The sequence below is a fragment of the Sminthopsis crassicaudata genome, chromosome 3, assembly GCF_048593235.1.
Source record: "Sminthopsis crassicaudata isolate SCR6 chromosome 3, ASM4859323v1, whole genome shotgun sequence".
Classification (NCBI taxonomy): Eukaryota; Metazoa; Chordata; class Mammalia; order Dasyuromorphia; family Dasyuridae; genus Sminthopsis; species Sminthopsis crassicaudata.
Window position 1 is genome coordinate 176,822,976 of NC_133619.1, and position 15,050 is coordinate 176,838,025.

Consider the following 15,050-nt stretch of genomic DNA (forward strand, 5'->3'; position numbering starts at 1 on the left):
TTACCTTTTCCTACACATTTTTGCTTTTTTTAGAATCACATCTTGCTAAGGTCTACCCCATTTTTCTTTTAACTATCCAGTTACTAATGATCTTACATTTCTACATATTATTCTTAATGACATTAATCTTTGATATTGGCTCTTATCTATTAAATTTTCTATTGAGTTCTATTGAATTTCTATTGAGTTCTATTTATTTGCAACAAAATCCTGAAAATCTGACAATTCATTTAATGTCCATTTTTTCATTCAATATTATACTTAATTTTTGGTCCTCAACTCTAGTTCTCTAGATTGTCAATATATTGTATTCTGGAACTTTTATTGTAGCTGCTGTGATAGATTTTCTGTGACTATAATTGTGGCTCTAGCATATTTGAATTTTTGTTGTTTGAAAAATTTTCTCTTTAATCTGGGGGTTTGAAAGTTTAGTAGGATCTCTTTCAGGTAGTGATCTGTGGATTTTTTTTCCCTACAAATAGAAAATCAAGTGTTTTATCACTTCAAGACAATTTTCTTTGTTTCTTGTATTCTTGTTTCATTATTTCAAGGTTCCTTTTTTTTTTTTTTGATCATAGCTTTTTTAGACTAATTATTCTTATGTTTTCTCTTCTTGATCTGTTGTTTTGAGATGTCTCATATTCTTTTCTGTTTTTTTATTCTTTATATTTTATTTTATTATTTCTTGGTCTCATGACTTTACTGGCTTCCTGTTGCCCAATTCTAAATTTCAAAGAGTCATTTTCTTCCTTAACTCTCTGGATCTTCTTTTCTAGTTGGTTGACTTTCTTTTCATAATCTTGTTATTCTTGGACTTTTTTGTTTTGTTTTTTCCTCAATCTCTCTTATTTGATTTTAAAAGTCTTTTTGGAGTTCTATTAATTCTTTTGGGGGCAGGTAGCTTTCAACATTACTCTTTGGGGTAGTAGAGATTTTTTTTTTTTTAATTTCAGTATCTTCCTCTGATGAGCAACTATAGTCTCCCTGTTCCCATAATAACTTTCTATATAGATGGATTTTTTTCTCCTTTGCCACCTTAATTATTTCTTTTTAATAGGAGCTTGTTAACATAATCACCTCTAATCCTGGTGTGTGGAGGATCTTTGCTTCTGGTTTCAGGTCTTTCTTCAGTTCTCTTCTCTGGCCTGAAATCCAAAACCAAGAAAGCTACCCTTCTATAAGTGCCTGAAGTCAGCAAGAAGTGTCCCTGTTCCATTGTTCACGCATCAGGCATGTACTGGCTCCTTGTCCCTGAAGGAAGCTTCTTAGTAGCACAGTTGGGCCTGGCATTCCTTATCCACGGAGGTTCTCTCAACATTCCAGAACTCAAATCCTGACTCCTAAAAGTAGTAAAAGTTCCTGTGGTTGGGTGAAGGCTGCCTCCAAACTCAGCTAGCCTCAGGGCTCCCTGTTTGCTATTTTATCAGAGCTAATGATAAAATAGAGGATTTCTTCATTCTGCACAGCTAAGGGGGAGGCTCATTTGCCCTACTCAAACCCAACTCAATCTTCCCATCTGTGTACTATCTAGAAGTTTATGTATATGTCTGGGTCTGTACCTATTAGAATATAGTGTGATGTGGGAAAAGTACTAGTTTTGGAGTTAGAAACAGAAAAATGTATAGTCAATTAAAAGTAGCAAGACAATAGATATATCCTTAAAATTCCAATTAACAAAATTCCTTCAGGAACACAAGTTGAAACATTAATGAATGTCATGGAAGAAATATTAAAGGAAAATTATCTTGTATCATCAAAATATTAAGAAAATTTGAAGGTATTCAATTAAAAACACAAGAGATAGATGAAGGAACAACTAAAGAAATGGTAAGATGATATCTATGGAAAAAAACACCAGTGGGAATAAGTGAAATTAAAGAAAAGAAGATAAAAGTAAAATAGGAAAAGAAGTCATGATGTAAAACAAGACTGAAAATCAAATAATGGTCATACAAAATAAGTTTTGGATTTTTGAAACACAATGAATAAATATTAGATATGCTGGAATTCCAGAAACTAATGAAAAAGAAAAAAAAGTTTATTTGATTTTAGGACATAATTAAAGAAAAATTTCCAGAGTGCACAAGATCAGGCAATATACTTAAGAAGAAAGAAGACATCCGACCCCAAAATGGTAAAAATCTTACTTATAATTAATCAAAATACGTAAGTGGTAAACTACAGAATTACAAATACAAGGAAAAATTCTCCAAGAAATATAAAAGAAATTGAGAATTTATGTGACATTGGACTCTTTGAGGGGAAGAAAGAAATTAGATTTATTCCCCCAAGTCATGTATCTTTCAAACATTTAATTCAACAAATATTTAGTAATTTTCCTTCATATGCAAGGCATTGGGATAGATGCTGAGGATACAAAGCAAACAAAATAAAACATTTTGGAGTGTGAGTAGTGGATATGATTACAAAATTCAGATAAGTGGACTTTTACAGAGGTGAAAATATAAACCTGAACACAAATGGCTTATATATATTTATAAAATGTTTACTCTCATGTAATCTTACAGTACTGAATTGTGAAGTTCTGGAGTAAGTTGAGAATTTTAATGATAAAAACATAATGGAATCTATTTTACACTAATCTATTTAAATTTATTCTTTTTGGTTTGGAAATTTGTCCAAATTTGGTCCAGTCTCTTTGGGCACTCCTAGATGGGTTGGGTAATTTAGCTTTGTCTTGTGTCCTCTGTCATTTGGACATCATTACAGTCCTGACTGCCTTGAGTCATGACTAATATGGTTAGTATTAGGCCTCACTCCTGCCTCAATTCCTGACTTCTTTAATCCTAATTTACAAAATATTTGTGTTATTTGAATTGATAGAATTATATCAAGATTTTTAGGATCAAGGGATTTTTAATCTGAGATTACTGAAACCATCTAATCTTCTCCCTTTATTTTACAAATGAGGAAACTGTAGAAGTAGCTGACTGATACTAGAGCTAGGATTAACATTTTGATCTAGAGTAAAAATCCAATATTCTTTCTACTATACTAATAAATTGTTCAGGAACATTTTAGTCTCTGGAGTTTTCAAATGGGATTAAAATTTGACCAGTATAGCATATGGGAATTTTTTTCATTTCATATATAGTCTTATTTAGTAGCTGTACTAATATATATCTATGCTCATGCTATTATTATTTTGTAGGTTAGAAAGCTAGTTGACAAAATATATTAGGTCAACAATGAGAAGAAAATTTTTGATTTCCACATCTCAGGATTTTGCATATTCTAATAAGTAAAGTTCATTCACAAGAGCAGAGATAATAGGTGCTATTAATTATTATTCTTATAATAAGTATATGTTATGTAAAATATATATATATATTATTCTTATAATAAGTGTTATATGATCATTATGATAATTGCAGAGTAAAGTTCATTTACAAGGGCAGAGACAATAGGTGCTATTAATTATTATTCTTTTTAATAAGTGTTATATGATCATTATAATTGGAGACCAATTTTATAATGGATTGTACATGTAGAGCATCTTAAGTTCTATTGTTTGGTAGCTGTTAAGAATGGATTTGTGAGGATAAGATGAGATAAAATTTGCAAAGCACTTTGCAGACCTGAAAGTGCTATATAAATGTTACTATTATCATTATTATCACTATCTTCATCATTATCATCATCATCATTATCCACACTGTTGTCATATTTCCATGCGGAAGGTTAGAGAGGTTCCTTCCATCTTCTTCTTGTAGTCATTGTTAAATTTCTCATTCTGAGCCACAGTGAAGTGGTTTTTCCAGTCTCCAACAATTCCTATAAAAAAGGAAAAGCCAAAGTCTTAGTTGTTACTACATAACTACATAACAGTGACTACTTAGTAGTTACTACATAAACTAGAGGGATGCCATGGAGGAATATCTTTTTCTTTAGAATCAATCCCAAGTTATCACAAACAAATACTAGGTAGGTGGAATATATGACTTCATCACCACTAAAACCCTAAATTCTTTTGTAGGAAAAAAAGTGTAAATTAAAGAGATGAGCTAAGAGGTGGATAAATTAAGTCAAATACTTACCCTTTCTCATGAAGGGGGAAATGGATTGGTCCATAATAGTTTTGGGCACTGTAGAACGATTTGTCATGGGATTTTCTTTCATTTTTTCAAATGATGTTTCCTGCACAATTTTATCCAGTATTGTTTCATCCAAGTTCTTTCCCATGAACTTCATCACCTTCTGAATTTCACGCCTTGGATTCTGTTATGGGACAACACAATGTAAGAGAGACTAAGAGGAAAATAAAACCATGACTTGAAAATGTCTATGAGTAAAGAGAGTATGTTTTACTTTTATTTATTGATTTATCTTTCTTATCATAGCACACTGCAATGTACATAATAGGTGTTTAATAAATATTGGCTGAAGAAGAGAAGACTAGATCAAAAGGATAAGACCTGAGGAGTGACCTTGATGTATTTCTGGGAAATACACTTACTCATTCCTTTATGATTCCTTAATTAGGGGTATAGACATGATTAGGCTCTGCTTCTCAAAACCTGTAGGTAAGAATTCTCAATAAGAAACTATACCTCTCCATTCCTCACTCACCTCTTTTATGTCCTCATAAAAAAGGAAGAGAATTTGGCGTTTGTCTTTTGCCTTCCACCATCCTTTAACATGGTCATACCAGGAACCACAGCTCACTGAAATAGGCAGAAAGGAAACACAACAACCTAAGCGAGGATGTACATGAACCTATAAATGATCAATATTTAGTTATTTTTGTGCTCTGATATGATGTCATTGGGGGAAACCTGTAGATCTTTATCATCTGTGAGTCAAAAGAGGGCAAGCTTATAATAATTTTGGGTGACTTTAATGCTAGAATAGGCTCAGACTACTAGAGATGGTAGAGTCTCCTTGGTAGGAATAGAGCTGGAAACCACAACAGCAATGATAACTTATTACTAAAGACTTGTGCATTTCATGACCATTTGTCTTAAACTTATCTAAATGCAATAAAACTTCATGGATGCTGCTACTTCCAATGAGAAAATGACCCTATGGCTTGGGCCACCTGTGTGTAGGGTCATGATAATAACTCCCAATGTGTCCACACCTACTGTTTTGTCACTTGCCTAACACTAAGGGGCCCTTTAGTGATTAACTGATCTTGCAATTACATAGTAGATTTTTTTGAAGTTAGATGTAGGATTTATCCTTTAATATATTATATAATTAATATATTTGTCTTAATAAAGTGACCAATGTTTTAATCTTTTGAGATTTCCCCAAAGTATTCTTAGAATTCTTCATTGGAGACTTTCTACTAATGGCTAGCATTTACATAGTGCTTTTGATATAGATAGAAATGGTAAAATGGTATGGTGATATCTTTTGATTTATATCTAATTTGGATTTAAATTAGGCAGAGCTTCATGAATGCATTAGCCTCAATCTCTCTTCCTGAGTCTTCACTGTCCAATGATAGAACAGAGTCCAAATGACTGATACAGTTGATGATCTTGGCGTCTTTGATATCTAACCAAGCTCTAAGATTATGTGATTATAAGAAGAGACTTCATACATCACTGACAGAATGTATAATGAAGAAGGCAATGTGTGGCTCGGAATGTTGGACTGATTGTAGACTTGTCCTCTACAAACTAAATTTTCATATTCACCAAAAACTGTGGCTCCAAGGCAAAATGACTACCAAAAGACTTATTGCAAATAGATTAGAGACCTTTTTTGCTATCTTGGAAGAATAAGAAATATACTCTTGGTAAAAAGACTGTTTTAATGGAGAACTTGGGCTCATGTAGTGGTCAGAAAAAGGTTCTCTTAAGAACTTTGGTTAATTCTGTGATACTGGAGACCCTGGCTCAAGACTTCCCAGCATAGCATGCCCTCATTGGAGAAGGTGCTATCTATGTTTTATGAGCAAATCAAAAATGAAGTGGCTCAAAAGAAATGTGAGATGTCCAAATTTAGAGAATCCACTTAAAACGTTCACATGGATTAATTATGTGGTAGAACATTCTGAACTCACATTGGTCTGATTAGACAAAGTTGGACAGATTGTAATGATTCTAACATAGTGATGTAATTTTGGCCCTCTTCAAGAATGAGGACAATAATCATCATTACGTTCCAGATATGAAGGAAGCCAAGAATGTCAGCAAGTAAAGATAAGGATGTTGGGCCTTCTAGGCATGGGGGATAGCCACCAAAAATGTCTAGACTCAAGAGATGGAGTGTCTTGTTTGTGGAACAGTAATGAGGTCAAGTATTACCAGATCGAAGAATATGTAGTGGAGTATGATTGATATATATATAACACAGGGAAGATGTGTGTATGTGTGAGTAGGTTATGAAAGATTTTTAATGCTAAACAGAATTTGCATTTGGCCTTAGAGTGATTAGAGAGCCACAGGAGTTTTTTATTCTCTACATAGTATGTGACCTTCTTAAGACACTTTTCTGATTATGCATTCTTTGGCTCAAATATAAAATCTGCTGCTAAACATTCTTTGGCTCAAATATAAAATCTGCTGTTAAGCTTTTCAAACTCTTCCTGATATGGCTTCGGTCTATCTCTCCAGGTTTCTTACATCTCTTCACGTACTATACCTTCCCATCAAAGTGACCTATTTGCTATTCTTCATATATAGCATTCCATCTTTTATTGGTGTGTTTTTGTACTCCAAAGTTAGAATATACTCCCTTCTTACACAAGAAGGGAACAAGAATCCCCCATTTCCTTTAAAACTCCATTTAAATGTCAGCTCCTACATTCCTGAAACCCCCCCCATTATTTTGGGTTTATTCTCTATATTTTATATTTATTTAGATGTGTACATGCTGTTTTCCTCAAAGGATCAATCCATATGTATGTCAGTTGGAGATGTGAGACTAGAGATTAGAAGAGAGATGAGGATTGATTATATAGATTTGAAAATTATCATCATAGAGATAACAATTAAATCCCCACTTTTTACAAATGAAATAATTGGTACACACAGAATCTAAGTGACTTGCCCAGGGTCAGAGAACTCGTGCCTGAGTCAGTATTTAAACCTAGAACTCTGACTCCATGTCCTGGGCTCTTTTCACTTTTATCTAGCCCAATAATTGTCAAGCTTTGGCAACAGACTTTGGGAAGTGAAACAAATGGTCTTGCCATATCTCAATATACATGCTAAATAAGCAAACATACTTTCAATCCATTCATCTATCCATCTATCATCTATTTATTATCTATCTATCTAATTAACTATTGCTCTATTTAATAAGATCCTTAGATAAAAGATGGACATGTTACAGATACTATTTCTAACTGTAATTGGGTTCTGTTTAATCTTTTTTGATAGGAATAGAATTCTTTTTCCAGAACAGCTATGGCCAATGGCAAAAAAAAAATGCAGAAATTAAAACATAAGAAATTACTTCTGTTTCAGAAGAGTAAATATTGTATATAGAGAAAGTACTTTTGAAAGCAGTCATGAAATAATGGAAGTTATTGGATTATGTAAGATAGTTACTCTTTCCTAAATTTAATTTAAAAGCTAAGTCATTTTAGATAACACAACAATTACTGAAATGTAAAAACCTATATTTGATAAATTTGCTTAATTTGAATTTGAGAAACCAAGTGCTTTAAATTCAATAACACATTTCTTCTCAATCTTGCACTATACATGACCCCAGAATGTGAATTATAAACTTTGGAAAGTCAGACCTTTGGTAAATCATGGTCTTATAATAAGATTTTTTCCTCTATGGCATTTTCTAATATAGTTCTAAATTTCCCAAGGGTCTACAATTTCAACTTAAAACTAGATTCTTTACCATTATGAAGGCTCATACTATCTGGAAAAATTTAACCTAACATCATTTTAAATTTTCATTTTACGAGGTCTTGTTATATCCCAGTGTTGCAATGAATCAATAATTTTATGCTAATTGTGACTACTTGAACACTCTAAGTTTATTTCATGAATTATTTCCAAGGCTTTGCTCAATTCTTGCTCCATTTTCCAAGTCTTCATGTTTTGGTTTAATATTAAGAAGCAGCTGTGCTATAATAGGGAGAACTTGGAGTCGGAAGAGTCTGAATGGGCTGATTTGCAACATTGAACAAGTCATCCAGTTTCTCTGGGGTTCAGTTTATTGCCCTTTCTATAAATGGAGAATCGACACTTGTATTCTAGTTGCTTGCATGTTGTTCTAGGAGCTTTTTCAAAGCAGGGACTGTCTTTTGCCTTTCTTACTATCCCCAGTGCTTGGCCTGGTGCCTGGCACATAGCAGATGCTCAAAAAAGGCTTCTTGACTGGCTGACAACATTGTTTCAAAGATAGTACTTTGTAAAGGACTATAAAGGACCAAATGGATATGAAGTATTACTATTTCTATGCTACCTCAACTCCATTATTTCTCTCTGTCTCTGTCTCTGTCTGTCTATCTCCAATCTGGGGAGGGGTTTGAGCAGGCAGTATTCTAGCTTAGATCTTCCTGGTTTGAAGCACAGTGCTCTATAAAATACTTCACACTGCTTTTAGTTTTAGGCCAAATATTGTAGGCATACATATAGACAAATAGTTAAGATAGCTATAGTGAATGGACTGATTGTGAAGCAGTGTGCTCATTTTACAGCTTGCAGACAGACTTGGAACACAGAAATCACTGAGTTGACTAGAATAAATAGTTCTGCAATAGTACACATTATTAACAAGAATTGGTATGGAGAGGGAAAGACAGTAGAATGACATTGTAAGAAAATATAATCATATAAGTAAGTCAGGGACAAGAATGGAGAAGGGGAGTGGAAAGCATTTTGGTGAAGATCAGTGGAAGCAGAATACTTCAAAGTGGCATCAGGAGATACTATAGAGTATCTGGAGAAAAAAAAAGTTGATATATAAAGAATTCAGGAAACTGATCCCTTGCCAGGTTCAGAGGCATGACACTGTGAAAATGGAGGACTTTGATCTGTTGAATTTTAAAGCAGATTAGTTAATGACTTATTATCTTAATCATGAATTTATTTTTAAAAAGGTTTAGGACTCAACAGAGAGAAATCTTCTTCTGGATTTGATTCCTACCAAAAAGGAGGAGGATAATCTTTGGATGAAATTTATGAAAGCATTACAGGGCAGTGACCTTTCTGGCTTATAATCTGTATAAGAGAAAAAAAAGTACAACCCAACATGAAATTTTGATTTTTGAGTGAGAAGATTTCAAAGTGTTCGAGGAAGGATAGCTAAGATTCTTATGGACAATCTACTGAGGAATAAGCAAAAACTCTTAAGAATTAATTTGAATTGAGTTAAGAATTAATTTGAAGACACAATGAGGAACACTTCTGATATGGAGAAAAAAGAGTTGTCTGAAGAGAACCATGTGTGGTGAAAGGGTGGTTTGCTATAATAATTTGGTTCAATTCATCACCATTGTAGAAATAAGAGAATAAAACCCCAAAGCACATGCCTTATTGATAATAAAATTGCTAGCAGTTTATATATATATTACCTCATTTGATCTTCATAACAATCCTGTGAAGTAAGCAGCATTATCATTCTCATTTACAGATTTGGAAATTGAGACTAGGAGAAGTCAAGTGACCTGCCTGGGATCATAAAACTAGCAAATATGTGAGATAGGTCTGGGAATTCAGGTCTTCCTGATTCCATTTCCAGCACTCTATTCACGGTGCTGTCTAGTAAGAGCATCTATGTGTATAAAAGATGGCACACTGAATAACTTTTCACCTTTCTAGTTTCCTGTCTGTTTATTGTCAAAGGTATGATTGAGGACTGATAAGTCAGAATCTGCTTTTTGGTTTGGGAAAAATAATTTTCACACACACATATAAACAAAAAAATTCCTTTAAACATGGTTTGGTTGTTGTTGTTTTGACTGCCCAATTAGGTCAAAATGTTTTTTTAGAGAAATAGACACACTTACACAGTGTTTTCACCTAAGTTGATGGTGTTACACTGCTGAGGAGATATTGATATATACATACATACATTGACTAAATATTTTTGAAGCTTGTAGCTGACCATTGAGACTAACTAGGAAGGTAGAGTAGCAGTAATTCAGAGATTAATTTCAGCAGGATTTATTCATATATGGGTGTGGTTAAGGCTGGGAAGAAATGCTTAGGAGCAAGATCAAGGAAAAAAGAAAGATTTTGGGCAAAGGATCATGTATAGAAGATGTCAACCAGGATAGCAAAGGGCTTCAAAATTATGTTATTTAAACACTGATTGAAGGAACTAGGAATTTGTTAGAAGAGTAATTTCAGGGGAGGAGAAGATGAATATTTGAAGGCTTATCACATGAAGAGGAATAGAATTCTTGTCCCTATGGGGAGAATTAGGAGGAATGAATGAAAGTTATAGAGTCAGTTTTATATTTGACACACACACACACACACACACACACACACACACACACACACACACACACATATATATATATATATAATTTATTGCTTTGTGTTATAGGTTGAAAATTTTTATTCACTATCCTGTCTGAAATTTCCTTCCTCATCATCTACACCTCCTGGCTTCTCTAGCTTCCTGCAAGTTTCAGGCAAAGTCTCATCTATAAGAAATCTTTCCTAGTCCTCCTTAATCTTAGTGCCCTCCCTCTGAGACTATTCTAAATTTATCCCTGTATGTATCTTGTTTGTACATCTTTTTCTTTTTTTTCTTTTTTTTGCATTTGGTGTCCTTTATTAGACTGTGGGCTATTTGAGAGCTGAGCCTTTTTTTGTCTTTCTTTGTATTCTCAGCACTTAGCACCATGCTAGTTAAATGCTTGTTGACTGACTAGCTTCTTGATTGTATAAAAGTTACCCCTTTATTCAACAAACTCCAATGACTCTCTATTATTTCAAGAATCAAATGTAAGGGGCAGGTAGATGACAGAGTTGCTAGAGCACTGGTCTAGAGTCAAGAGGACCTGAGTTTGAATCTGGTCTCAGATACTTAACACTTACTATCATCTGTGTGACCCTGGGCAAGTCACTTAACCCCAATTGCCTCAACAGCTCCAAAAAGAATCAAATACAAAATCCTCTGTTTGATGTTCAAAGCTTTTTATAATTTAGTCCCCTCTTACCTTTCTAGTTTTCTTACAACTAACTTCCCATCAGATATTCTTCAATCTAATTATACTGTCCTCTTTGCTGTTCCATGAACAAGATGCTCCATTTTCTTACCTCTGGGGATTTACTCTGGCTGTCCCCCATGCCTAGAATGCTCTTCCTCTTCATTTCTACTTCCTGGTTTATCTTGCATCCTTTAAATCCCAACTAAATCCCCATATTCTACAGGAAATCATTTCCAACCCTTCTTAATTCTAGTGCCTCCCCTCTGTTAATTATTTGTTTTTTCCTTCATATGGCTTATTTGCGTATATTTGCTTGTTTACTGTCTCCCCTTTCAGATTGTGAGCTCTTTGAGTGCAACAATTGTCTTTTTTTCCATATTAAACATATTAAATTTAACTTATTATTTAACATATCAAAGGTACTTAATAAATGTTCTTTGATGTTGTACATAGTATAAATACCACAAATCGAAGATTTTGGTCTTTAGGTAGAGGTTGGACAAAAGCTCATGAAGTCCTTTTCAACTTCAGGACTCTACATTCTATGTCTTGCACAGAGTTGGAAATGGGGTTTGAAGGAGTGAGGGTAAACTGTTCTCAGATCCAGCAAAATGGGTTAACACTGCTTGTCATGGCATGTTTTTTCATTGTGCCACAGCTAGAATGATAAGACAGGGTCTTCCAGCTGTGTGATTCTGTCTCAGAGATAAAAGATGAATAACAGCAGCATAGAATAACCTAAAATATTGTGATCATACAGATGAATCTCCAGTTAGGAATAAAAATAGACCTTAAAGCATTTGCTTACCTTTCCCATTCATGAAATTTTCAAAATAGTCTTCCCAAGCTCCTGGTTCTGGGAGTGTTTGGCTCATCCTTTGGAAATGGTAATAGGATACCATGCAGTCTTTGGGATTCCGAGCTACATAAATAATCTTGGGAAAATAAGTATAATATACATAAAATATGTTAATTTTATACAGGTTGTGATATTCATCAGCAATAATTATGTGCCATTGTTGTAGGCACCATGATAGTCAAAAGGAAATAATAGTAACAATTATGTGCCATTGTTGTACGCACCATGATAGTCAAAAGGAAATAATAGTCACAGTTCCTAATGGGAGAATATAGGACAGGACATTGTTTTTAAATACAAATGACAGAAACATACATATAACCAATTATAGCTTGGGTAATATGACCACAGATTAAGAACTGGAAGGGACCACAGAAGTTATATAATGTAACTCCCTAATTTTAGAAATGATGAAATTGAGGCAAAGTGAGGTATCCAAGTGACTTGTCCAAAGTCATACATGGAGTTAAATGTCAGAGTCAGGGGTTGCACTTAGGCCTTCTCATCCCAATTTCAACATTTTCCAAGACATTGTGGTCATAGAATATGCCAAGGGGAATATGGAAGAAACTAAAACCAAAGTCAAGTTATTTCAGGAAGATATAATGGAGAAAATGAATCTTAAAGTAGAATTTTAAAGCAGGAGGGCATGGTTTGGTAACTAAGTGGGGGAAGGGCATTATTAATGAGAGAATTATTTTGAAATGAGAAGTGGTAAATCATATTTGAGTCTGTTGTAAATAGATTCTCTTGATTGAAATAGAAAGCATATGTGTTTAATATTTTAAACCTTGAAAGTTTAATTAAGATATTTCTCAGAAAAATTCACTGTTTTAGGGTATATGGGGGGCAACTAGGTGGTACAGCATAGAGTATTGGGCCTGGAATCAGGAAGACTCATCTGTATGAGTTCAAATTTTATCTCAGACTTTACAAGCTGTGTGGTTCTGGGCAAGTCATTTAATCCTGTTTGCATAAGTTTCTGCATATATAAAATGAGCTTGAGAAGATAATGACAAAATCATTCTAGTGTCTTTGTCATGAAAACCTCCAAATGAGATCATAAAGAGTTAAACATAACTGAAATGACTGAACTGAAGGATTAATACCTTGTCGTATTGATAATTTATATTGAACCTCTAACACACTGAAGCTCCCAGGTGTTTTTTTTTTTTTTGTTTGTTTTTTTAATGGAAGCCACTTATTGTTGAGTTTCTTGAACATTTTGAAATTCTAAAACTTTTGAAGCTATTTTAAAATATGGGGTCATGGAGCTAGAGTTGGAAGGGACCTTTAAAAGCCATCTAGTCTAATAGTTTCATTTTGTAGATAAGGAAAATGAGGAACAGGAAGTTTAAATGACTTGCCAGAGGAGGGATTTGAATGATAGGGAGAAAATAGAGCTAATGAGTAAATACTCTGCTTATGAAGTAGTTAACGCTGATGCTTTAGATTATATGACTGCCTATATGGCAGGCTTTCTTCTGTGAGCTAAGATGCTAATATGTTGTCTACTTCTTATGGAGGGAATGGGACTGTTCAGTAATTTCCAAATTTATAAATTATGGTGATCTGTTTTTATGCCAGTGAGTCTTATCCTCTTGGATATATTGTTGGAGGTATAACTCATGGACACTAGCAATTTGCTTTCAAAAACAGCAATATTTAAGGTGAGGGAGGCAGTGAAGAATTGAAGCTGGAATAGTGTTCTTTATTGCATTTATTTAATGTAACCTTCATTACCTAAGTGAATATGACTACTCTTTCAGATTACCCTGCATAAGTTTCTGCTTACCTTACAAGTGCTTTCCCAGAAAGATGGAGGCAACAATTGGGTAGGAAGATGTGACTTTAGTATTCGAGGAGAGGGCATTGCATTGGCTTGGTCCACACCTGGAAATAATTTAGAATGAGAAAGGGTACATGGGATTAAACTAAGTAGATAGTTTAACCATAAAATGAGGCCTCTTTAGAGAGCGTTCTATTAAGCCTCTCATTGTCCAAAACCTCTATTTTCTCCATATATATATATTTTTTGATTAACAAGAATTTATTTACTGACAACTAACAATCTATCCAATCTGTCACAATACATAATGCATATCAAAAAACAAATAGCAAATGCAAAACAAATACAAACCAAAATAAGGATACTCCAAATGTTTAGACAAGGCAAATAGCTGTGTGGACTCTCTAAGCTCTTAGAGGGAAGGTTTTCATATGTAATGTAGAATTAGAGCAGGGCTTAAATTAGTAGGATTTGGACAGTTAGAAAGAGGATGGAATGTGTTTTGGGGATAGGTGAAACAGTTTGAACAAAATCATGGAAACAATATTGGCAATCAAAAGTTTGCTTTTTATGTGTGCATCCATGGGGTTTTTCCCATATATTTTTGGGGGACTTTCTATAAGGAACAATTGCCTTGGATTGGAAAGTAGAACTAATCGGTAGAATCTCCTTTTTCTTTAGAAGAATAAAAAATTATAATCTTAGGGATATTTGGCAGTTTCTAAATAAGATTCTATTACATCAGGCCAATAGTTGTAATGAGTGTCTTACTGAAAATCAGCATGCCATGGTCATAAAAAGAGACATCAGAGCAGTGTTCTTTTTTGATCTATACCAAATGTGTGACCCTGGGCAATTTATATGATTTCTCAGTAAATGGGGGAAATTTAAGACTATAAGTAACAGAGTCAAAGCAATATGCATTGACACATATAGAAATAAAATTCCCTATAGAAATAAAATTAGAGTTTTGGTTTCCCCCTCCCCTCTAAGAAAAAAAATGCCTCTCTTTATTTTGTATTCTGCTTTTATTTCCACTGTCTCAGTTCATTCTTTCAATAATATTTATGGAATATTTCCTCTAATTAGGACACTATGATAAGTGTTGTAGAGGTTACAAAAAGAAACAAACTTGGGCCCAGCCCTTGAGGAATTTATGCCTAGTAGGAGATGTAAGATATAAAGAAATAATCATAATGTCAGGAAAATACAAGTGCTGTAAAAACAAAGGTCTTTGGGAAAATCAGAGGAGGAAATCACTGTTTCTGATAGTAGGAATTAGAAAATTTTTCATATCT

The 15,050-nt window shown here is 33.8% G+C and overlaps 1 protein-coding gene across 2 annotated transcripts in view; it reads right to left on the bottom strand.

Moving 5' to 3' along the window:
* Positions 1-2,057: 2,057 nt before the first annotated feature.
* LOC141560853 (sulfotransferase 1C2-like) overlaps positions 2,058-15,050 on the bottom strand; it is a 28,309-nt gene continuing 15,316 nt past the window's right edge. For both annotated transcript variants that reach the window (XM_074299664.1, XM_074299665.1), the window contains exons 4-8: positions 13,759-13,856; positions 11,913-12,039; positions 4,591-4,685; positions 4,059-4,239; positions 2,058-3,795 (exon numbers count right to left, since the gene is read on the bottom strand). In XM_074299664.1, coding sequence (XP_074155765.1) covers positions 3,683-3,795; positions 4,059-4,239; positions 4,591-4,685; positions 11,913-12,039; positions 13,759-13,856 — 614 coding nt within the window. In that variant the 3' untranslated portion in view covers positions 2,058-3,682. The remainder of the gene's footprint in view (positions 3,796-4,058; positions 4,240-4,590; positions 4,686-11,912; positions 12,040-13,758; positions 13,857-15,050) is intronic.